We start from the raw sequence: 25,754 nt of genomic DNA, 5'->3' as shown, positions 1-25,754 counted from the left end.
ATTTGATATAATGTGGAATAGTTTTATTTAATAGTTTTTCTCATTTCTTTGGAATCCCTCTGGCTGTTATGTTCATGTTTTGCATGTTACTGTTAAAAAAAAAAAAAATCATTAAAAAAAAAGGTACAGCCACGGGATTTGGGAATGACAACAGATGAAAAAGGATCAAATGCACGACTTCTTCTTCTGTGGGTTTTATGGCACACTACAACCCAAAAAGGTATATTACCGCCACCAACTGGACGGGTTGAAAAAAACAAGGTAAAAATACGCGACAGGAAAAACTAACTTAATCCACCCAAAATAAAACAATAAAAAAAAAAACACATAGTGAGAGTAAGCCTACTGCGTGAAGTAGGAGAAGATGGAACAAGATGGACATTCTGCACATTTTCTTATCGATGAAACATTTGATCTCAATAAAGTTTTTTGTTCACAAAACTAGACATCTGTTTTGAACAGAGGGGACTAAGTTTTGTCGACTTTGCCCTTTTCCAAAGTATTTCAACATCGTGTTGTTTAGAAGGTGCGCAAAGGCGAATTTAGTTATTTCACATGCGCACTTCACAGAATAGGTGTTCCCTAACAGAAATATGCAGATGATGCTAGAACATGCAAATAGGACCTCGCTAGCTCGTGCTTGGCTCTGCCCATCTCCTTGCTTGTTCTGCCCACTATGACTAATTTGTTCCCTTTGGAAACGACAGGTTGTGGTCTTACCAGGATGTGTACTCAGAGCATGTGCGGACCAACTGACATTTTCAACCTCTCCCTGACCGAGTCTGTAATACCTACATGTTTCAAGTAGACCACCATAGTCCGTGTGCCCAAGAAAGTGAAAATAACCTGCCTAAATGACTACCGCCCTGTAGCACTCACATCGGTAGCCATGAAGTGCTTTGAAAGGCTGGTCATGGCTCACATAAACACCATCATCCCGGAAAGCCTAGACCCACTCCAATTCACATACCGCCCTAACAGATCCACAGACGACACAATCTCAATCGCACTGCACACTGCCCTTTCCCACTTGGACAAAAGGAACACCTATGTGAGAATGCTGTTCATTAACTACAGCTCAGCGTTCAACACCATAGTGCCCTCAAAGCTCATCACTAAGCTAAGGACCCTAGAACTAAATACCTTCCTCTGCAACTGAATCCTGGACTTCCTGACAGGCCGCCCCCAGGTGGTAAGGGCAGGCAACAACACATCTGCCACGCTGATCCTCAATATGGGGCCCCTCAGGGGTGCGTGCTCAGTCCCCTCCTGTACTCCCTGTTCACCCACGACTGCGTGGCCAAGCACGACTCCAACACCATCATTAAGTTTGCTGATGACACAACAGTGGTAGGCCTGATCACTGACAACGTGAGACAGCCTATATGGACGCCAGGACAACCTCTCCCTCAACGTGACCAAGACAAAGGAGCTGATCGTGAACTACAGGGAAAGGATGGCTGTTACTTTTTAATACATTTTTTACTTTAGTTTATTTAGTAAATATTTTCTAACTCTATTTCTTGAACTGCATTGTTGGTTAAGGGCTCATAAGTCAGCATTTCACAGTAAGGTCTACTACACCTGTTGTATTCGGCACATGTGACATAAAATTAGATTTGATCTTGGTATAGTTATGTGAATGTAATATACTTTCATCTCTTGTATCTTGGACAGTGTTTGACATTGCAGAGGGTTAGGCATTGCAGTAATATCCGACCAATTACGTGCTCGCTTTAGAAACGCCAACTCCTTTGCACACGCCTATACTCCGGTCTCCACATAATGGGGCGCAGCTACCGCTTCTCAAAATTCTCCAGATCTCAAAGGTAAGCATGACAACGAAGTGATTTAGGAGGTATGGCAACGCGGGAGGACGTGACCGGCCTGACACTCTTGTACAGTAGGTGGCAGTGTAAGCACCTCTTGGTTGGATGCGATCCGCCAACACAATTAAAAGAAGAAGTGTGTACAGCAGTGCGGTGTTTTAGGGCGTCATACAAATGTTTTGCGCAGGTAGGCTGCCTAATAATAACTTACCTAGCTAGGTAAAATACCTTGGAAAACTTTTTAAATATATATATATATATATATATATATATATATATATATATATATATATATATATATATAATATTGAAGACTCATGTTAAAAGGAACCACCAGCTTTCATATGTTCTGAGCAAGGAACGTAAACGTTTTTTTTTTCATGACACATATTGCACTTTTACTTCTCCAACACTGTTTTTGCATTATTTAAACCAAATTGAACATGTTTCTTTATTTATTTGAGACTAAATAGATTTTATTTATGTATTCTATTAAGTTAAAATAAGTGTTCATTCAGTATTGTTGTAATTGTTTTATATATATTTGGAATACATCTTGCAGAGAAAGTTTGTTCGCCAGTAACATAACGTAGCAGGCGTAGTATAAACTGGTTCGCTATCTGCAGATTTCTTAATTTTGGTCATTGTGCTTGCCAATCTGCGCACTGCTCAGCTCAGGCTGACTCTTGTGAACATGGCAAACGCTCCCTGCCATGTGATCAACTCAGGAAGAGAATTGTACACAGAACTTGACCTAGACACGTACAATTCAAACGGAGTTATTTCTATATTTCTTTCCATAATGCAACAAAATATGTAATCTATACACCAATAATTCAGTGTGACTGTGGGTAGTCGTTGCTTTTTCAAATGGATATTAACTTGCTTTATTGGAAAAACGAGGGCAAGGTGAATATCCCATCCATCAACGTGTTAGATGAGCAATGAATAACATACATCATGTCTGTAGTAACCCACAGTATGCATATTTGGAATGATTATTGATCTGAAGTGTTTCAATGCATGGAAATTCTTTTTCAGACATTCCTCAGTCGACTACGCCTCTGGTTTAATATTCTTGACCCAAGTTCCTTGCTCTGCTCTGATGTGAGTATCGAGGAAATGTGACTTATGAATGATTACATTTTTTTGTAAACTCCACATGTGACTCGATTGTGGAGAGAACCGTTAACTGGATGTGAACTAGCCTTTGATCATGACTCTCAGTTCTGTTACACATGAGCGTCATTGGACGAAGGCGTCTTCTGTAAGGGGGAGTATTTTTAACAGCATGGACGCTCGGTCTGAACGTTAACAGCTACCTTCTCTTGCTGTAAAGATTTGGATGCATAAAGACCTTAACTTTCATATTAGCGATAAATAATTTTCCAAAAACAAAAGGTTAAATTGATACACACTTTTTTATAGGGTTAGGGTTCACACATGGCCATATTTCGATGTTAGAGCGGTTGTTTACAGAATGCAGGGAAGACCTGTGCTAATTAGCCATCTGTAGTGCTGAGCAATTAGTGCTTTGAGGTCGTTTCGATTATAAAAAAAGAATGGTTTTCGGTTTAGAATATATATATTTTTTTACATGAAGTGCATTATGTAGGTTGAATGCTATAACAACCCAGAATACAACAATAAAAAACCCACGATGGTAGTGACTGTCCATTACTGCTTATCACTTAACCATCATTTATTCACATTACTTTAATACAATATTTCAGTTGTGTATTTTACATTTTGTTTTATTCTTCAAAGTAAAAAAAGGTATACTTTTATGACATCTGAATACCAACTATCAATCACTTTGATCATGTATTTTCAGATACCTCGCCAAGCAACAGCTGCTATCTATGTCACCTCACGATCAGGCATTCTTCTCTCTTCAGTAGCAGGCGTAAAAAGAAAAGGAGAGCTCAGATGCAATATTTTTATAACCAATGTTTCGACAGCCAAGCTGTCTTTTTCTTCTTCGATGAGGTTTAACAGCGGTTGGCATCCAATATGTTGCATTACCGCCACCAACTAGACTGGAGTACAACTCCCTTATACTTTGCTTGAAAAAATAAACAAACAAATACCCTACCATCTAACATATTAACTAGGGAAATTGTGTCACTTCTCTTGCGTTCTGTGCAAGCAGAGTCAGGGTATATGCAGCAGTTTGGGCTGTGAAGACCATTTCTTCCTAACAAAGACCGTAATTAATTTGCCCGAATTTTACATAATTATGACATAACATTGGAGGTTGTGCAATGTAACAGCAATATTTAGACTTAGGGATGCCACCCGTTCGATAAAATTCGGAACGGTTCCGTATTTCACTGAAAGAATAAACGTTTTGTTTTCGAAATGATAGTTTCTGGATTTGACCATATTAATGACCTATGGCTCCTATTTCTGTGTGTTTATTATAATTAAGTCTATGATTTGATATGTGATTGAGCGGTGGTAGGCAGCAGCAGGCTCGTAAGCATTCATTCAAACCGCACTTTCCTCCTTGCCAGCAGCTCTTCGCAATGCTTGAAACACAGCGCTGTTTATGACTTCAAGCCTATCAACTCCCGAGACTAGGCTGGCAATAAAAGAGTGCCTATAAGAACAGCCAGTAGTCAAAGGTATACGAAATACAAATGGTATAGAGAGAAATAGTCCTATAATAACTACAACCTAAAACTTCTTAACTGGGAATATTGAAGACTCATGTTAAAAGGAACCACCAGCTTTCCTATGTTCTGAGCAAGGAACTTAAACGTTAGATTTTTTACATGGCACATATTGCACTTTTACTTCTCCAACACTGTTTTTGCATTATTTAAACCAAATTGAACATGCTTCATTATTTATTTGAGACTAAATAGATTTTATTTATGTATTCTATTAAGTTAAAATAAGTGTTCATTCAGTATTGTTGTAATTGTTATATATATATATATATATATATATACTGCTCAAAAAAATAAAGGGAACACTTAAACAACACAATGTAACTCCAAGTCAATCACACTTCTGTGAAATCAAACTGTCCACTTATGAAGCAACACTGATTGACAATACATTTCACATGCTGTTGTGCAAATGGAAGAGACAACAGGTGGAAATGATAGGCAATAAGCAAGACACCCCCAATAAAGGAGTGGTTCTGCAGGTGGAGACCACAGACCACTTCTCAGTTCCTATGCTTCCTGGCTGATGTTTTGGTCACTTTTGAATGCTGGCGGTGCTTTCACTCTAGTGGTAGCATGAGACGGAGTCTACAACCCACACAAGTGGCTCAGGTAGTGCAGCTCATCCAGGATGGCACATCAATGCAAGCTGTGGCAAGAAGGTTTGCTGTGTCTGTCAGCGTAGTGTCCAGAGCATGGAGGCGCTACCAGGAGACAGGCCAGTACATCAGGAGACGTGGAGGAGGCCGTAGGAGGGCAACAACCCAGCAGCAGGACCGCAACCTCCGCCTTTGTGCAAGGAGGAGCACTGCCAGAGCCCTGCAAAATGACCTCCAGCAGGCCACAAATGTGCATGTGTCTGCTCAAATGGTCAGAAACAGACTCCATAAGGGTGGTATGAGGGCCCGACGTCCACAGGTGGGGGTTGTGCTTACAGCCCAACACCGTGCAGGACGTTTGGCTTTTGCCAGAGAACACCAAGATTGGCAAATTCGCCACTGGCGCCTTGTGCTCTTCACAGATGAAAGCAGGTTCACACTGAGCACATGTGACAGACGTGACAGTCTGGAGACGCCGTGGAGAACATTCTGCTGCCTGCAACATCCTCCAGCATGACCGGTTTGGCGGTGGGTCAGTTATGGTGTGGGGTGGCATTTCTTTGGGGGGCCTCACAGCCCTCCATGTGCTCGCTAGAGGTAGCCTGACTGCCATTAGGTACCGAGATGAGATCCTCAGACCCCTTGTGAGACCATGTGCTGGTGCGGTTGGCCCTGGGTTCCTCCTAATGCAAGACAATGCTAGACCTCATGTGGCTGGAGTGTGTCAGCAGTTCCTGCAAGAGGAAGGCATTGATGCTATGGACTGGCCCGCCCATTCCCCAGACCTGAATCCAATTGAGCACATCTGGGACATCATGTCTCGCTCCATCCACCAACGCCACGTTGCACCACAGACTGTCCAGGAGTTGGCGGATGCTTTAGTCCAGGTCTGGGAGGAGATCCCTCAGGAGACCATCCGCCACCTCATCAGGAGCATGCCCAGGCGTTGTAGGGAGGTCATACAGGCACATGGAGGCCACACACACTACTGAGCCTCATTTTGACTTGTTTTAAGGACATTACATCAAAGTTGGATCAGCCTGTAGTGTGGTTTTCCACTTTAATTTTGAGTGTGACTCCAAATCCAGACCTCCATGGGTTGATAAATTGGATTTCCATTGATTATTTTTGTGATTTTGTTGTCAGCACATTCAACTATGTAAAGAAAAAAGTATTTAATAAGATTATTTCTTTCATTCAGATCTAGGATGTGTTGTTTAAGTGTTCCCTTTATTTTTTTGAGCAGTGTATATTGTCCGATTATAATCGGTATCAGCATTTTGTGGTCCTCCAATAATCGGTATCGCTGTTGAAAAATCATATTCGGTCGACCTCTACCAGAAACCATGGAAAGATGGAATCATTCACACACAACTGAAAGCACGAACCACTGTATTTTAACCATGGCAAGGTGGCTGGGAATATGGCCGAATACAAACAGTGTAGTTATTCCCTCCGTAAGGCAATCAAACCTGCAAAACGTCAGTACAGAGACAAAGTGGAGTCGCAATTCAACGGCTCAGACACGAGACGTATGTGGCAGGGTCTACAGACAATCACAGACTACAAATGGAAAACCAGCCACTTCATGGACTCCGACGTCTTGCTTCTGGATAAGCTAAACACATTTTCCGCCAGCTTTGAGGATCACAGTGCCACCGACGCGGCCAGCTATCAAGGCCTGTGGGCTCTCCTCCGTGGCCAAGGTGAGTAAGACATTTAAGTGTGTTAACCCTCGCAAGGCTGCCGGCCCAGATGGCATCCCTAGCCGCGTCCACTTCGCTGATCCTCAACACGGGGGCCCCACAAGGGTGCGTGCTCACCCCCCTCCTGTACTCCCTCTTCACCCATGACTGCGTGGCCACGCATGCCTCCAAGTCAATCAAGTTTGCAGACGCAACAGTAGTAGGCCTGATTGCCAACAATGATGAGACAGCCTACAGGGAGGAGGTGAGGGTCCTGGGAGAGTGGTGCCAGGAATATAACCTCTCACTCAATGTCAACAAAACAAAGGAGCTGATCGTGGACTTCAGGAAACCGCAGAGGGAGCACCCCCCTATCCATATCGACGGGACCGCAGTGGAGAAGGTGGGAAGCTTCAAGTTCTTCGGCGTACACATCACTGACAAACTGAAATGGTCCACCCACGCAGACAGTGTGGTGAAGAAGGCGCAGCAGCGCCTCTTCAACCTCAGGAGGCTGAAGAAATTTTCCTTGGCACCTAAAACCCTCAAACTTTTACAGATGCACAATTGAGAGCATCCTGTCAGGCTGTATCACCGCCTGGTACGGCATCTGCACCGCCCACAACCGCAAGGCTTTCCAGAGGGTGGTGCGGTCTGCCCAACGCATCACTGGGGGCAAACTACCTGCTCTCCAGGACAGCTACAGCACCCTATGTCACAGGAAGGCCAACAAGATCATCAAAGGCAACAACCAACCAAGCCACTGCCTGTTCACCCCGCTATCATCCAGAAGGTGAGGTCAGTAAAGGTGCATCAAAGCTGGGACCGAGAAGCTGTTTTTCAATCTCTATCTCAAGGCCATCAGACTGTTAAATAGCCATCACTAGCACCTTAGAGGCTGCTGCCATATATACAGAGACTTAAAATCACTGGCCACTTTAATAGTGGAACACTAGTCACTTTAATAATGTTTACATATTTTGCATTACTCATCTCATGTGTATATACTGTATTTTAGTCTATGCCGCTCCGACATTGCTCATCCAAGAATTTATATATTCCTTTAGATTTGTGTGTATTGTTGTGAAATTGTTAGATATAACTTGTTCGATATTACTGCACTGTTGGAGCTAGAAACACAAGCATTTTTCTACACCCGCAATAACATCTGCTAAATGTGTATGTGACCAATAAGATTTGATTTGAGATGGAGTATTTGGCTGTTTTGGCTTCCAGAGCCAATTCACCTTTAATTAGGGCTAGGCGTCCCATCAACGTGGCAGTTGTAAATAATGCAGCGCCATGTGTCACGATCGCAGATTTTAGAGAAACAACAGATGTCGGTACATATGTGTCTTATATCGTCTGAAAGCTTAAATTCTTGTTAATATAACTGCACTGTCCAATTTACAGTAGATATTACTGCGAAAAAATGGCATGCTATTTTCTGAGGAGAGCTCCTAACAACAAAACACTTTCTTTTCACCCCGATAGGTTTGATAAGTTCACCTCTGAAGGTGAAATGTGTACTTACATTCTGAAATCTTGCTCTGATTTATCATCCAAAGGGTCCCAACTTAACCTTGCTCTGGCCATGTGATCCCGTGGCTCCGTACGGAGGGTGTGAGATGCAATTGCGTAGCCTCTGGAGGCTTTGGGAGGCCAAATCAAGCTCCGAACTGCATAGCCACACACCTCCCAAATTTTGTAACAATGCAGAGGGTTCCGTATAGCTCCGCTTTTTCATGACTGGTTGATGGTAGGTGGGGGCGGGAGGTCCTGTATAAACACAAACTCACTTCCTTGGCAACAGCTCTGCTCCAGGAAGCGCAAGAAGTATGAATGCTCTGACTTCTGCGGTGGCCGCATCGCAATCCTTGCTGTACAGCATTTTCTGCTATGCGGCCTCCGTAGAAGTCAGAGCATTCCTGCTTCTTGCGCTTCCCGGAGCAGAGCTGTTGTAAAGGAAGTGAGTTTGTGTTTATACAGGACCTCCCACCCCCACTGACCGTCAACCAACCATGGCAATGCGGAGGTATGCAGAGCCCTCCACATTGTTACAAAATTTGGGAGGCACACAGCGATGTGGTACAGAGTTTGATTTGGCCTCCGGAGGCTCCGCAATTGTGTCAACCCTCCGTACGGAGCCTCCGGATTTCATTGCCAGAGCAAGCATAAATTGTATTTAAGGCTGTAGAGTAGACCAGTGGTTTTCAACCGGTGTGCTGCGGTGTGCCTTGAGGATCTATCAGGTGTGCTGCGAAACCTTTCCTAATCTTGATAATTTGTTTGAACACTCACTTACAAACGTGACCAGTGGTATGAATGTCGGATTTTGACTTGGGCGCACCAGTGCCGCTCAGATAATTCATTGAATGGCACACATGGTTACATCTGCATTTTTGTTTCAAGTCCAGTGTGCAGGAGCTGTTGTTACAGTTGTATCATTTGAGGGGCGCACATCACAAGCAAAATTATTTGTTTAATTTTACTTTGCCTGTGAGAACCATTAGCGAAGGTCTGCGGCTTAGCAGTAACGAACCTGGTCTTAGAGCATTTCGTATTATTATGTATATAAATCCGGGACATTCTAATTAGTATGGTGTGTTACATTTGGTAAGGTTACATAAGACGGATGGTTACTAAAGGCAAAAATGAAAGGCGGGTATAACGCGAACGTCTAGCAACTCAAAGGTTGCAAGTTCGAATCTCATCACAGAAAACTTTAGCATTTTAGCTAATTACTAACTTTTCAAATACTTAGCATGTTAGCTAACCCTAACCTTAACCCTTTTAGCTAACCCTAACCTTAACCTTAATCCTTTTAGCTAGCCGTTCCCCTAATCTTAACCCTTTAACCTAACTCTTAAACTTACCCCTAACTCTTAACCCCTAGCCTAGCTAACTTTAGCAACCTATCTAGAATTCGTAACATATCATACTTTTTGCAAATTCATTACATATAAATTAATTATCATTTGTAACAATGAATACATACCACACGGAACGTAACATAAATGGAGTGTCTCAGATTTACTTACAGAATAATACAAAATGCTTTGAGACCAGGTTGCAGTACCACAGTGTCTTACAAACAAACAAACAAAGTGTGGCTTTGTCTGTGGTTGCACCTTTACGATGCAGAAAACCGCTCGTCGCTAGACCGTTCGGTTCAAAAGGAAGACCTATTTTACCAACGTTTAAAGGGGTACACACAAATTAACCATCGTGAGTAAGGAACTATGAAAATAGTTTAAATAAACTCTATTTAATCTATGAAAAATGGTTGTCACCGAAAATGTATGGATCAGAAAAGTTTTTATCACGTCAAGTTGTGCCACGGTTAAAAAAAAGGTTGAAAACCACTAGAATAGACTGTAGTAAACAGTTCACTCACACAGGAGGCCCCACTGTTTGAGTCACATTTGGGGCTATGTCACAGATCTCTTTGGCTATGTGTTCTTGCTACACATAGAATTTCAAGCACCATGAATTGTAGCTCACAAAGGTGAAAAATGTATATTCAAATTAGGGTTTATTTCTTTTTCTCAGGCTGAAATAGAAAATGCCCACTCACTCATTGGAAGTGTGGAGAGAATGGTGCATGATGAAAAGGTAGGCTAAAATTGCTGAAAAGGTAAGGTTTTTCTGTCATCATGGCAAATGTTTTCATTTGACACATTTTAAATGAAGTTCTGTTTCCTCTAGGCTGGAGATGCAGCATGGATACTTTCTCTTGTAAGTGAGATCCTACAACCAGCTAAGTCTACAACCTGTACTAAATCTGGCTTGTACAGAAACTGTCTGATATCCAGTCAGCGTGAATTGAAAAATTATAATAGTATACACTACCGTTCAAAAGTTTGGGGTCACTTAGAAATGTCCTTGTTTTTGAAAGAAAAGCATTTTTTTTTCGTCCATTAAAATAACATCAAATTGATCAGACATACAGTGTAGACATTGTTGGAAATGACTATTGTAGCTGGAAACGGCTGAGTTTTAAAAAAAAATTCTAATGGAATATATACATAGGCCTACAGAGGCCCATTATCAGCAACCATCACTCCTGTGTTCCAATGGTACGTTGTGTTAGCTAATCCAAGTTTATCATTTTAAAAGGCTAATTGATCATTAGAAATCCCTTTTGCAATTATGTTAGCACAACTGAAAACTGTTGTTCTGATTTAAAGAAGCAATAAAACGGGCCTTCTTTAGACTGGTTAAGTATCTCTGGGTTCGACTACAGGCTCAAAGGCCAGAAACAAATAATTTTCTTTTGAAACTCAGTCTATTCTTGTTCTGAGAAATTAAGGCTATTCCATGCGCGAAATCGCCAAGAAACTGAAGATATCGTACAACGCTGTGTACTACTCCCTTCAAAGAACAGAGCAAACTGGCTCTAAACAGAATAGAAAGAGTGGGAGGCCCCGGTGCACAACTGAGCAAGAGGACAAGTACATTAGTGTCTAGTTTTACAAACAGACGCCTCACAAGTCCTCAACTGGCAGCTTCATTAAATAGTATCCGCAAAACACCAGTCTCAATGTCAACAGTGAAGAGGCGACTCTGGGGTGTTGGCCTTCTAGGCAGAGTTCCTCTGTCCAGTGTCTGTGTTCTTTTGCCCATCTATTATTTTCATTGGCCAGTCTGAGATAATGCTTTTTCTTTTCAACTCTGTTTCTGGCCATTTTGAGCCTGTAATCGAACCCACAAATGCTGATGCTCCAGATAATCAACTATTCTAAAGAAGGCCAGTTTTATTGCTTCTTTAATCAGAACATCAGTTTTCAGCTGTGCTAACATAATTGCAAAAGGGTTTTCTAATGATCAATTAGCCTTTTAAAATGATAAACTTGGATTAGCTAACACAACGTGCCATTGGAACACAGGAGTGATGGTTGCTGATAATGGGCCTCTGTACGCCTATGTAGATATTCCATAAACAAAAATCTGCCGTTTCCAGCTACAATAGTTATTTACAACATTAACAATGTCTACACTGTATTTCTGATCAATTTGATGTTATTTTAATGGACAAAAGAATGTGCTTATCTTTCAAACAAGGACATTTCTAAGTGACCCCAAACTTTTGAACGGTAGTGTACATTATGGCTTGATTATGGCATTTATTTTGATATCTCTGATTGTTTCTGCAGTCTTCTGTTCATGCTGGTACTGGTGCTATACTTCCAGCTGTTTTCCGTCCTCAAGGTACTGTCTCATTAATCAAGTGAAATGTCTGATCGTAGCCTAGTTCTTTTCTCTGTGCTTTGTTACATTAGTCAAAATCCGGTCTTAGAAATCCAAGACTTAGGGCAACAAACATGGGGTAACATTGTGGGAGGCAGCCCGTCTGTCTAGAGCAGGGTCTCCAGCCCGGTTCCTGGAGAGCTAACTTCCTGTAGGTTTTTGCTCCAACCCCAGTTGTAACTAACCTGTTTCATCTTATCAACCAGCTAATTGTTAGAATCAAGTGTGCTAGATTAGGGTTGGAGTGAACCTACAGGATGGTACTTCTCCAGGAACAGGGTTGGAGAGCCCCGGTCTAGAGAGACTAGCTTTTGACAGAAAATAAGGGCCACAAAATCATGATATCTTTTAACGGCATCTTTCATTTTATTTATTTTTAGCATTTTTACCAATATCAGCCCCTTTGGTAAGTGTTTTACATTTTATTTCATGGTGTATCACTTTTTACTCTAAATTGTTAGTACAAAAATGTTAATAATCACTCAAACTCCCATAGCAATTGCAGCTGGTGTATTTCAATTTCATGGTTATTTCAAATTAATTTATATAATCTCGTATTCACCACACTGTAGTGGTTAACATACTTTTCATTTTCCTTCAGGTTGTTGCCAGCTTTTTGCCACACAGTGGAGTCAAACCGGCTCTATTCTGGCAGGTAAGGGACTTGCAGATGATCACATCAACTGATATAATCATAACCAAGTACCAGTGGAGGCTCCTCAGAGGAGGAAGGGGAGGACCATCCTCCTCACTGAAATAATTTATTAAAACACTGTTTTGCAATGAAGGTCTACAGTTGACTTAACAGCACTCTGGGTATATTGACTTCAATACAAAACCTAGGAGGCTTATGGTTCTTACCCCTTTCCATAGACTTACACAGTAATTATGACAAGTTCCGGAGGACGTCCTCCAAACTATCAGAGCTCTTGCATGATCTGACATTTTGTCCACAGTCAAAGGAACAGAGAATGAATCTAGTACTGAAAGCATAAGCTACAGCTAACTAACACTGCAGTGCATAAAATGTAGTGAGTAGTTGACTCAAAGAGAGAAAGACAATAGTTGAACAGTTTTGAACAAATTCATATCTTTAAAAATTTAGAAATAAACTGGGGGAGGAAGAAAAATTGCATAAATAGGAAAGTATACCAGTTTCATTTGACCAGGATGTTGACAGCTGTGCCACACAGATTGCAAAATAGTTAGGAAGAGATTTTTGATGTACCGATTCCATGGTAAAGGGTGTATGAGTCGATATATAAAACGCTGCAAGATTTAAGACTTCGTGCTTTTCATCTAAAATGATTGTACAGAATTCTTGTCACCAACAAAATGTTTAATATTTGGGGCATACAATCATTGCAGCTCTGCAGATTTTGTTGTCAGGATACAGAATCAATAGATAATTTGTTTTGGCATTGCCCTCAGGTAGCCTGTTTCTGGTCTCAGGTTCAGGAATGGCTGAAAATGCATAACATTGATCTAAAATTGACCCTAGAGATAGTACTGTTGGGACATTTGGAGAGACCAGGTCAGTCAATTACTAATACTCTTAGTAAAAGTATTTATACACATATACACACACTCTCATTCTCGGATGGTTGAGGGGCAGCTCTTGGGGAACTGTGGGGGGATCTTAGAGGCCTGGCGGTTGGAAACTTGGGGCGGTTGCTGATGGGTCGCTGGTTCGGGTCCCCGTTTTTTGACCTTGTGGGAGATCTGTCGATGTGCCCTTGAGCAGGATGTTGACCTTAGTTGCTTCTGTGGGTCGCTCTGGATGGGAGTCTGTTAGAGCACCAATGATTCTTTTGAAAAACGTTTCTTAAATGGAAGCAAACGGAGCGAAACGGGGACGAACATACCTGAATTTGTCCAATAGAAACTCGTTTGCAACTGTTGGACTAATGATTACACCCTAGATCAGATAGATGCAGGCAAGAGTGTGCAAGGCGGTTTTGAATGTGTCACTGTCTGTCATCTTGATTATTCAAATGTTTCTCTCAACCTGTTCACCTACGTTGTAAACCTTCATTCATAGGCTAGGTTGTTGCAAGCTCATGATAGGTATAGGGGAAAATGTGAGTATCCTGTAGTAGCCTAAACCTATCGACGTTATGTTGAACTGGGTAAATGGAATATGATTGACAGTCATCCAATAAGCTTTAATAGAAAAAGGCCATGCTCATAAAAAATTGTTCTCCCTCATCTTAAATGTCACCAACCGCCACTGCCTGGTACTCAATATTGTTCACTAATGAGATAAATATTTCTGTAGTTTTTGCTTCAGAGTTACAGCGCTGGATTCAATCATGCAAATAGAAACGTATCTTCTGACAAGGTAAATAGTGAAGAAATTACCTTATTTTCACCCAATTATGTCATCCCACACTGTACTCTGTTTTCTACTGGTGTTTCATATGGGTATCATGTCTTTTCTCCATCAGGGGATTAAGACCTCTTTGAAGCAAGGTCTGTTGATTGTCGGATCAGTTGCATATGCAACATGTGCAGGGGTGAGTATCACTACTGGGGAAGAATTGTATGTATTTGGTTAATGAATTACTTGTAGAAGAGTAGATTGAGGCGGCAGGTAGCCTAGTGGCTAGAGCGTTGGGCCAGTAACCGAAAGGTTGGTAGATCGAATCCCCGAGCTGACAAGGTAAAGATCTGTCGTTCTTCCCCTGAACAAGGCAGTTAACCCACTGTTCCTAGGCCGTCATTGTAAATAAGAATTTGTTCTTAACTGACTTGCCTAGTTAACATTTTTTTTTAAAGATGATGTCAGAGGCTGTTTGATCATCAAGATGACACCAGGTTTGACTTTTCCTGTGTTTCAGGCAATTCCTCAAATAGTCATACAGCGACTTAGCATGAGCAGCCCAGCTGTCCAGATGTTTTTTAGGTCCGTATTACCAATTCCCCTCTCAGGTAAGTCCTAAGGATTTGAAAAACTATTTCTCACTTGAAAAGTGCACTGAAAGTAAGTGATCTGGGTGCACCTCAGCCACGCTCCATGTCCTAAACGATATCATAACCACCATCGATACGAGACAATACTGTGCAGCCGTATTCATCGACCTGGCCAAGCCTTTCGACTCTGTCAATCACCACATTCTTATCGGCAGACTCAACAGCCTTGGTTTCTCAAATGACTGCCTCGCCTGGTTCACCAACAACTTCTCTGACAGAGTTCAGTGTGTCAAATCGGAGGGCCTGTTGTCCGTACCTCTGGCAGTCTCTATGGGGGTGCCACAGGGTTCAATTCTCGGGCCGACTCTTTTCTCTGTATACATCAATGATGTCACTCTTGCTGCTGGTGAGTCTCTGATCCACCTTTACGCAGATGACACCATTCTGTATACTTCTGGCCCTTCTTTGGACACTGTGTTAACTAAACTCCAGACGAGCTTCAATGCCATACAACTCTCCTTCCATGGCCTCCAACTGCTCTTAAATGCAAGTTAAACTAAATGCATGCTCTTCAACCAATCGCTGCCCGCACCTGCCCGCCCGTCCAGCATCACTACTCTGGACGGTTCTGACTTAGAATATGTGGACAACTATAAATACCTAGGTGTCTGGTTTGTAAACTCTCCTTCCAGACTCACATTAAGCATCTCCAATCCAAAATTAAATCTAGAATCGGCTTCCTATTTCGCAACAAAGCATCCTTCACTCATGCTGCTAAACATACCCTCGTAAACCTGACTATCCTACCGATCCTTGACTTCGGCGATGTCATTTACAAAATAGCCTCCAACACTCTACTCAACAAACTGGATGCAGTCTATCACAGTGCCATCCGTTTTGTCACCAAAGCCCCATATACTACCCACCTCTGCGACCTGTATGCTCTCGTTGGCTGGCCTTCGCTTTATATTCGTCGCCAAACCCACTGGCTCCAGGTCATCTATAAGTCTTTGCTAGGTAAAGCCCCGCCTTATCTCAGCTCACTGGTCACCATAGCAGCACCCACCCATAGCACGTGCTCCAGCAGGTATATTTCACTGGTCAAATCAAAGCCTATTCTTCCTTTGGCTACCTTTCCTTCCAGTTCTCTGCTGCCAATGACTGGAATGAATTGCAAAAATCACTGAAACTGGAGACCCATATCTCCCTCTAACTTTAAGCACCAGCTGTCAGAGCAGCTCACAGATCACTGCACCTGTACATAGCCCATCTGTAAATAGCCCATCCAACTACCTCATCCCCATACTGTTATTTATTTTTTGCTCCTTTGCACGCCAGTATCTCTACTTGCACATTTATCTTCTGCACATCTATCACTCCAGTGTTTAATTGCTAAATCGTAATTATTTTGCCACTATGGCCTATTTATTGCCTTACCTCCCATATCTTACCTCATTTGCACACACTGTATATAGACTTTTCTATTGTGTTATTGACTGTATGTTTGTTTATTCCATGTGTAACTCTGTGTTGTTTGTGTCGCTTTGCTTTATCTTGGCCAGGTCACAGTTGTAAATGAGAACTTGTTCTCAACTGGCCTACCTAGTTAAATAAAGGTGAAATAAAAAAAAATCTGGTACATCAGGGTACCGTTACAAAGAATGATCACAATACCAATTTTAGATGAACGTTGTTACATTTTCTATCCAGAATCAGTGCCCGAGTATGACTCTGATTGTGTCTTATGAACAAAGTACTTGATAGATTTATTGATCAAAGGGTGTTTGTTTCTGAAAGCCCTTATGTACATTTATGGATAGGGTGGTGTTCCTTTTCTCAGATCTGTGCTTTATCCCATAGCCTCCCTGGCCTATTTCAATGTGGTCATTGTCAGAAGTGAGGAGTCCGAGAATGGAATCCAGGTGTTTGATTCCAATGGGAATTCTGTTGGAATCTCTCAGGCAGCTGGAGCAAAGGTGAGAGGAAAAAGTTAGTGAAGTAAAATAAAAAGGCATCAGCAGGCTCTTTTAATATACCTTTGTTAATGTTCGCTGACATGTTTCCTGGTTAGGCTGTGAAGGAGACTGCTCTCTCCAGAGCTGCTCTGTTAGGCACTACAGCTGCTGTTCCTAATCTTCTTCTTTTCCTCTTGCAAAAGTAAGTCACTCGTCTTGTGCTGGGGCTGTATTTCCCACTATGACCTATTCAAGTCTTTGAGTATATAAGGTTAGCTAATCTGTTTTATAAATAGTTGGTGACACAGCTTTGCTAATATTGCCTATGATATGACTAATACAATATGTGTTTTAATCCAGGAACATTTAGCTTGAAATCAGAAAAATGATTATGAAGATGTCTTTACCTAAAGCTATTAACATATTGACCCCATCTTTTTTTCTGTCATTTCAGGGCAAGGTTTCTGCAAAGGAGCCCCCTGCTGGTGGCTCCTATACGTCACATCAGCACTGCGATCGTCCTGGGCCTGATGATCCCAGTGTCCTTCAGTCTCTATCCACAGCTTGGAACGGTAGGACCTAGATACATTAATACTGTATTTACTGTGCGCTTCTCAAAACCCAAACATACTGCAACTCAACATTTTATTCTCTGCTTTACAGATCAAAAAGGAAAAGCTGGAAAAAGAATTCGAGACTGCAGCGGTAAGCGGTGAACTATTCTACCACAGGGGGCTCTGAAGCACCAGCAAACAAGTTCTGCAGACTGCAATGTGGGAGCAGGAGGACCAAATCCGTGTGACTTCATTGACTGGGCAGCACGAGAAGTAACCTTGACGGCCACGGGATGCAGCGTTGCTTCATACACTAGGATGATGAATTCAGTCGTAATTAATTACAAATTGATAAAGGACAGAGTCCATGTTTCGATTCAGTTGAATTTAATAGCTGCAACTTGTAAGTGGATGTGAATTAACAATGCACTGCAAATGAATTGTAATCACGAGTTTGTTTAGCAAACAATGCCCTTCCTCGTACAGCTGTTCACGTTTCAAGTTTAGTGATTTGGTTTGCAAGTTCGATCTTACAAAAGCAAATCATATTACTCTCCATTATTTTAGTTTATTTTTGTCAATTGAAGTGGATTTTCTTGACAGCACAGATACTTACTTGTATTTTTAGAACAAATAGGATATTCCAGAAATGTAAAATAGATTAGTTGAATCTCCTAAAACTAGATGAGGACATGCATAGTGCACGCAACATTAGTGTCTCATTTAATCTATTCAGGCACAAAGACAAGCCTTTGAGAACAAGGGTAGAATTGCCCAATAAGTAAAACAATAAATTACATTGTTTTCAAGATGTCATATTACAGTAACAAATAGGTATGCAACATCATTTGACATAATGGTCATATATAAAACCAAAAATATTGCTCTAGTAACTAACAATAGCTGACAGCTTTCCAGGGAGGACAGAGATCCGTTATGCCTCCACCCTTGGCAATCGGTCTACTGCTTATCAAACTGAGGACACAAGTTTAGAAAAATGTTATCTGTTCTCCCTCCCATCTGACCAACACCCAAATATATGACAAATTCCTTACATTGCATTTATCCAAAGATATTAGTTCAATTTTGGAACTTTATTCAATAATAAGAATCGACAACACATTGTTAAGATAACTGATAGAAATATTTAAAATAAACTACATTTCTCATATTTGCCATGCATCTCTTACTTTCATTCTGAAATCTAAGAGGATAAATCATGATTCTTGAGACCTCAAATGATTCTGTTACGTCTTTAAAATAAACTATTGGATTGCTGAACTATGTAATGCTAGGGATACATGATTTATTAGACAGTTTAAGACACTGCAGTGCTTATATTCCCAGCCAATACATTCTGCACCTGGGGAACAAGACAACTATGTTCTCACTTGTTCATGTAAGACAAAGTAACCACAACCAAACACTGTTACCTCGTCAGTGTTCAATGGATTAGCCCTATTTCACATATTGCCAATAGCACCATTCATTTAGGTATTCGCTGTTATTGTATTATTGTCAAGACGATACTTTACAATAAAGAAAATGTATATCAATAGTTTTTTTCTGTCACGGAAAATGACAGGTAGGCTTTTAGTATTGTTAAAAATCAGGAATGCAATAGTGTGTGATACATAACACCTGAGTGCTTCCCATTCACCTTAACCATTAAAATGGCACTGTGGCATATTTGAGGTTTCAACATCCAAAATATGCATCAATATGGGGACAAAATGGATGAAATTTTGCCACTCATCAAACTAAGCTGCCATACAACTGAATTTGATGAAATTGATATCAAACAGCTATAGCAGGTAGCTACAGCACATTATACTAGTTGTGCAGTATAAAAGTACATTTTTGCATTTTGGCTGCTGTTGTCCCCACAAACCAAATCCTTGTTGAATGCAAGTGCACGGTTCTTTCTTACTACAACATAGTGCATTTGGAAAGCATTCAGACCCCTTGACTTTTTCCACGTTTTATGTTACAGCCTTATTTATTCTAAAATTGTTAAATAAAATGTTCCTCAGTCTACACACAATACCCTATAAAGACAACGGCAAAACAGGTTTTTAAAAATGTTATTTACATAAGTATTCAGACCCTTTGCTATGAGACTCGGAATTGAGCTCAAGTGCATCCTGTTGTTTCCATTGATCATCCTTGAGATGTTTCTACAAATTGATTGGTAAATTCAATTGATTGGACATGATTTGGTAAGGCACACACCTGTCTAAGGTCCCACATTTGACAGTGCATGTCAGAGGATAAACCAAGCCATGAGGTCGAAGGAATTGTCCATAGAGCTCCGAGACAGAATTTTGTTGAGGCACAGATCTGGGGAAGGGTACCAAAAAATGTCTGCAGCATTGAAGGTTCCCAAGAACACAATGGCCTCAATCATTCTTAAATGGAAGATGTTTGGAACCACCAAGTCTCTTCCTAGAGCTGTCCGCCCGGCCAAACTGAGCAATCAGGGGAGAAGGGCATTGGTCAGGGAGATGACCAAGAACCCGATGGTCACTCTGACAGAGCTCCAGAGTTCCTCTGAGGAGATGGGAGAACCTTCCAGAAGGACCACCAGCACTCCACCAATCAGGCCTTTATGGTAGATTGGCCAGACGGAAGCCACTCCTAAGTAAAAGGCACATGACAGCCTGCTTGGAGTTTCCCAAAAGGCACCTACAGTCTCTCAGGCCATGGAAAACAAGATTCTCTGGTCTGATGAAACCAAGATCGAACTCTTTGGCCTGAATGCAAAGCGTCACGTCTGGAGGAAACCTGGTACTATCCCTACGGTGAAGCATGGTGGTGGCAGCATCATGCTGTGGCGATGTTTTTCTGAGGCAGGGACTGGGAGACTAGTCAGGATCAAGGGAAAGATGAACGGCGCAAAGTACAGAGAGATCCTCAATGAAAACCTGATCCAGAGCGCGCAGGACCTCAGACTGGGGTGAATGTTCACCTTCCAACAGGACAATGACCCTAAGCACACAGCCAAGCCAATGCAGAAGTGGCTTCGGGACAAGTCTCTGAATGTCCTTGAGTGGCCCAGTCAGAGCCCGGTCTTGAACCCGATTGAACATCTCTGGAGAGACCTGGAAATAGCTGTGCAGTGACGCTCCCCATCCAACCTGACAGCTTGAGAGGATCTGCAGAGAAGGGGAGAAACTCCCCAAATACAGGTGCCAAGCTTGTAGCGTCATACCCAAGAAGACGCGAGGCTGTAATCGCTGCTAAAGTACTGAGTAAAGGGTCTGAATACTTATGTAAATGTGATAGTTTTTTTTTTAAATACATAAACTATTTAATACATTTTAGAATAAGGCTGTAACGTAACAAAATGTGGAAAAAGTCAAGGAGTCTGAATACTTTCCGAATGCACTGTATGTATAATTGCATAGATGAAGGCCCATGCTAATATTCAGAGTGACCTCACACCAGATGATGTAGGAGGTCAAGGGTCATATCTTGAGGAGCTGCTCAGCAGCTGCCAAGTGGAACAAGAAGTTTTCGGTAGCAGGCGGGAAGTGACGCTGCTTTAAGTTCTCCAGGGTGATTTTAGAGTTTTCACAGTCCTCAGCTAAGGACGCCAGGTTAGCAAGGATCTCCCTTGTCTTTATGGAAATGTCCTGGAAAACAGGTTGAATTTCAGTCATCATCGCAAACAGACAGCTTTTTTTTTTAAAGATTGTGCTAAATACCTGAATACTTTTAATGTATTACATTTCTATAACACTTCATTACATGTATAATCTCAAATTGTATAAAATACTAAGTCTTTGAATAGACATCCACAAACATCATCTCTGAGCACAGAAGGACAAATGGTAAGGATGTCATGTGTGCTTTCAACTCACCTTGATAACCTGCCCATCTGTTCTATCAGCATCCTCTGCAGACTGGACAATGACGAGGCCAATGTCTTTGTGCAACTTTCCCATAGCCATGGCCTCTGGTAGTGTGGTAGAGACGTCATAGTGTTTAAGAAATGGTGGATGCTTGCATTGGTAGCAAAGTTTATCTTCAGTAGAATTTTTTTTAAACATCGTTCTTCACTTTGTCTTCTACACTCATAGGAAGAATATACTAATTGTGACACCCACCTTTGGCACTCTGGGATATGGTAATCTCAGTATCTGGGAGGTTTACATACACATCAAACAAGTCAGATCTGTTGCTCACTTGTGGGTCAACAAATCCTGCGACATATCCTGCAGAGACAGTGAGCATATGGGTGAATGCAGATGGTGGATACTCAAATTGAACACTAGGTTGAAAATCTCCAAGGAACATGTTTCTTTATGAACAACATGCATGTAAATTAATTAAATGCAAGTCAATTATTGCATGAGTCTTCCTGTGTCTGTCAGTGAAGAACTGACTGTTGGGAAACAATGGGTATCTGTTCAATATCTGGGTTGTGTTCATTAGGACATGCAAAGGAAAACATTTTAAAATAGTTTTGCAACAGAAAATGAACATATCCTATTGGACAGGTCCAGGAAGTCCCTCCCTTAGTCCATTTTCTTCTCTTTGGTGTTTAATGATCACACCCAAGTCTGAATCAGTTTGTTGTAATGTGGATCTAATGATCCAGACATCCTCACCAGTGCATGTCCTGAGATTCTCCAGCTCACTGTCAGTCAGGTGGACATAAGGGTGCAGAATGGACCAGTCTTTCCTGTGCCATGTCAGAGCTGGAAGAGCTCTGTGGGAGGAGAATACAATTAAATGATACATTTAATATAATGATTAGAATGTTCTTTCAGAAAATGACATTGTTATCCACTTCTACAATGAAGTCCAATATACAATGAAGTATATTGAATATTCTACATTTCCATCGTTTGTGCCCCACCGTAATGTAACAATTATGTTTGTCAAAGCTCAAACCATAACTGCATTTCCTCATTTGCCTTAGTCACCTTGTGAACTCCAACAGTGCTTCAATCCGAGGGTGATGGACCACAATCCTCTTCTTTAGCATAAGGGCTGTGTATAGGATGATGGTCTCCATCCCAAACTGGGACACCACATCTGAAACAGTAATCACAAGATAGTCACCCTAATCCTGCCAATCAAATGGTATCAGCTTCTTCATGGACATGCTTCTTTGCATACCATTAAGAAATCTTGACAGTGTCAAGCACCTTGTATCAACAATAATTTCCTTACACTGTAATAACTGTTTTAAGTACACATTTTACCTTTCACTGAGCCTGCCAAGTACGCCTTCCTGACATCGTAGTCCTTGATGAGAAAGGAGCCGTTCTCATCACTCTGGCAGATGCCTTTGGTGAGGACTGCAATGTAACCCTCCATCATTTTCACTGGGCTCCCATGTTTGATGTACATCCTGAATGATAAAATACACATGAAGAAATACATTTTTGGGGAAGTATTAAATAAGCAGACACTTAGCCATGGGGATGCATTAGTGTAGTATGTTGTACCTGCATAGTACTCGACTGAATGCGGCATACTTCTCAGGGTTGAAGTCCTTTGCTGTGACAACTAATGAAAAATGTGTGACCTAAAGAGAGAGAAATATGAGCAATATAATAGAAGTTATCATCATTAGGCCTACAACACCTTTGTTACAGTTCTTTCAATGAATGGAGAATGTATAAACTAACTGTACCTTCTTTAGGGCGGTGGGTTCCTGTACCTCTACAGTGGATATATAGTACCAGGTACGGCAGAACTGTCCGAACACAAAGGTGTTCAGGCCCTGGCTGTCCCGTGTGAGACAGCACTTACTGAGCAGGACCTCCCGGAGCTCAGCACTGACTGAGGGATAGCACCACACCCACAAGGTGTCTGCATTCACGTCTTTCTCTGTGTGGGGGAAGAATGGGAGTATACTATGTCATATTACTTTCACAACTCATTATCACAAATATTACCAGTATATATTTCAATTAAATTGGAACTGTTCTCAAGATTTACAGGAAGTCAAATACTTGATCACATTGATATCATGTGGTGACAGTCAAAGCCAAACAAGAGAACACTTGGCATGCATCAACCAGCAGGATAACATAATTACAACAAGGGAATGATATTCGGTGTTTTGCCTTACCAATTAATCCAATGCTTAGCATGAGCTGAGTTTCTGGTGCCGCCATCTCCCATTACAGTTCAGTCGTAAACTGTGGGAGTTGATCATTAGGGACTCGTGATAGCTTGTTACTTAGGACAAGGAAGCAACACTTTCACCAAACAAGCAGGCCAAAGTAATATTAGTTTTACATTGGATATTCGGCTTTCTCCAGTCAATGGCTATTGAACCAAGCATGCCATGACTATGAAGATGGTACAGTATATTCTGAATCGGGTGGATGGAGAAAAATCTGAAATTTCTATAAAAAAAAAGATGTGGATTTTTGTCCATCCTCCCCCGATTCATAATATATAGTTTTCATAGTCATGGCACGCTTTGTCTAAGCTATTGAAGATTGAAACCTTATTATTAAAAACAAAAAGAAAGAAAGAAAAGGTGTGGATTTTTCTCCATCCACCCCTGATTCAGAATATACCATCTTCATAGAGCTTGCAAGCTTGTAGTCCTAAAATCCAGAAATAAGTTACCTCTGGTTCGTTCAGCCATCCCTATGGGAAAAATGTATGGGGAAAGAAATGCTAAAAGCAGAGCTGCCCTATTTTTCGGTGCCATCGTGCCAACCAGCATGGCTACCACAGCATTCTGCAGCGATACGTAATCTCATCTGGTTTTCACTTAGTGGGACTATCATTTGTTTTTCAACAGAACAATGACCCAACACACCTCCAGGCTGTGTAATGGCTATTTGACCAAGTCGGAGAGTGATGGAGTGCTGCATCAGATGACCAAGCCTCCACAATCACCTGACCTCAAACCAATTGAGATGGTTTGGGATTAGTTGGACTGCAGAGTGAAAGAAAAGCAGCCAACAAGTGCTCAGCATATGTGAAAACTCCTTCAAGACTGTTGGAAAAGCATTGCAGGTGAAGCTGGTTGTGAGAATGCCAAGAATATGCAAAGCCAAAGCGGGGCTACTTTATCGAATTTGTTTAAACACTTTTTTGGTTACTACATGATTACATATGTGTTATTTCATAGTTTTGATGTCTTCACTATTATTCTACAATGTAGAAACAGTATAAATAAAGAATAATCCTTGAATGAGTAGGTGTCCAAACTTTTGACTGGTACTGTAAGTATGCCCCCAATGCAATTCTGAATTCAAATCCATCAACAGTGTGATTTCAACAGATTTTTTACTTTACTTTGTCAAATGAACTAGCTAATTGTCTTTTGTTGAATTTATATAACATTCCAACCTTGTTTAGCATTATCTAGTACAATTGTGTCATGTTTTCACGATTTGCAACATTTTGCATCAGTTTCAATACGGAACTTTTATTTTGAAGGCGAACAACCTATTCCACTCTTGTCGCTCACGCTAATGTGTGTTCACAACACACTGGTCTTTTCCCTCGTACCGACTGACAGTCGTGGCAACCTAACACTCACTCCACCAATATGTCGAGTTGACAAACCCAGCTAAGGTTATACCTACATTAACCAGCCACAATGAATGATTAGCTACAATAACTTCGACTGTCATAACATTTGATTTGAGGAGAAGTCATGTAGCTACAGTTTGCAGAATACACTTATGCTCATAACTATAGCTACAGTACTAGGAAACAAAGTTAATGAAAGTACAATTACCGTGTGTATCGTCCAGATCTGCAATTATGATCGTGCAGAGTGAGCCAATCTAGAACATTTATAAATTATTAGCTAACATTGACGCTTTCAAAAAGCAAAGTCTATCAAATTATCTTCCTACTTCCTGATAGTGGTTCTTCTTCTTCGGTTGCTTTAAGAATAGAAGTAGAGATGGTAAAATTACCTTTGAAGAAAACCATGAAAAAGTCTTTTTCTTTTTTACACTGACTTTTTTTGGAGTATAAAGAAAGAAATACACAGCACAAATGCAGACTTTTTCGTCGTTTAGGATTAATATCTTTGGTGCCACCTGCTGTGTTGGCGGTATTACTGTATCATCACTGTAGAAATACTATATTAGAAAAGTTAATTCCTCTTATCCTCTCATAGAAAAAATATGTATCTCAATTTACCCCCAATCAATGTATCACAAATTTTCTTTTTTTATTTATGTTGTGCTCAAAGACCGTATTATTTAAATGTCACATTAAATGTCAGGTTATGTTTTCATCTCAAATGCCTGCAAAGCAAATGAATGTTTATTAATATTTAATTAATACGTATATTTATT

The 25,754-nt window shown here is 41.1% G+C and overlaps 2 protein-coding genes across 8 annotated transcripts in view; one reads left to right on the top strand and one right to left on the bottom strand.

The window, feature by feature from the left end:
• Positions 1-2,572: 2,572 nt before the first annotated feature.
• Positions 2,573-18,744, top strand: sfxn4 (sideroflexin 4). Its single transcript, NM_001139929.1, has 14 exons — positions 2,573-2,738; positions 2,871-2,936; positions 10,341-10,403; positions 10,497-10,526; positions 11,945-11,999; positions 12,419-12,444; positions 12,640-12,693; positions 14,317-14,379; positions 14,486-14,554; positions 14,879-14,969; positions 16,812-16,927; positions 17,023-17,108; positions 17,361-17,478; positions 17,570-18,744. Exons 1-14 carry the CDS (start codon positions 2,700-2,702, stop codon positions 17,645-17,647), a joined length of 954 nt encoding a protein of 317 aa, NP_001133401.1. The 5' UTR covers positions 2,573-2,699; the 3' UTR covers positions 17,648-18,744.
• dennd10 (DENN domain containing 10) overlaps positions 18,517-25,754 on the bottom strand; it is a 40,639-nt gene continuing 33,401 nt past the window's right edge. Inside the window, exons 1-11 of one of the 7 annotated variants that reach the window (XM_082975137.1) lie at positions 25,368-25,492; positions 25,184-25,232; positions 23,549-23,678; positions 23,108-23,304; positions 22,920-22,999; positions 22,674-22,822; positions 22,392-22,503; positions 22,074-22,174; positions 21,570-21,677; positions 21,324-21,418; positions 18,517-21,095 (exon numbers count right to left, since the gene is read on the bottom strand). In XM_082975137.1, coding sequence (XP_082831263.1) covers positions 20,928-21,095; positions 21,324-21,418; positions 21,570-21,677; positions 22,074-22,174; positions 22,392-22,503; positions 22,674-22,822; positions 22,920-22,999; positions 23,108-23,304; positions 23,549-23,594 — 1,056 coding nt within the window. In that variant the 5' untranslated portion in view covers positions 23,595-23,678; positions 25,184-25,232; positions 25,368-25,492 and the 3' untranslated portion in view covers positions 18,517-20,927. Of the gene's footprint in view, positions 21,096-21,323; positions 21,419-21,569; positions 21,678-22,073; positions 22,175-22,391; positions 22,504-22,673; positions 22,823-22,919; positions 23,000-23,107; positions 23,305-23,548; positions 23,679-25,183; positions 25,493-25,754 lie in introns of those variants that run through there. The other 6 variants (XM_014199666.3, XM_045719426.2, XM_014199658.3 and 3 more) reach the window with 6 other exon arrangements.

This window comes from Salmo salar, chromosome 01 (genome assembly GCF_965601325.2).
Source record: "Salmo salar chromosome 01, fSalSal1, whole genome shotgun sequence".
Classification (NCBI taxonomy): domain Eukaryota; kingdom Metazoa; phylum Chordata; class Actinopteri; order Salmoniformes; family Salmonidae; genus Salmo; species Salmo salar.
The sequence above is the reverse complement of the archived record's forward strand: the minus strand, read 5'-3'. Positions and strand labels throughout refer to the sequence as shown.

Bases quoted from the DNA above. Each gene is read 5' to 3' on its own strand.
- sfxn4 (NM_001139929.1), top strand. From the start codon at position 2,700: ATGGATATTAACTTGCTTTATTGGAAAAACGAGGGCAAG. The intron at 12,445-12,639 runs GTAAGTGTTTTA...ATTTTCCTTCAG, and splicing joins TACCAATATCAGCCCCTTTG to GTTGTTGCCAGCTTTTTGCC. The intron at 14,970-16,811 runs GTAAGTCCTAAG...TTTATCCCATAG, and splicing joins ATTACCAATTCCCCTCTCAG to CCTCCCTGGCCTATTTCAAT.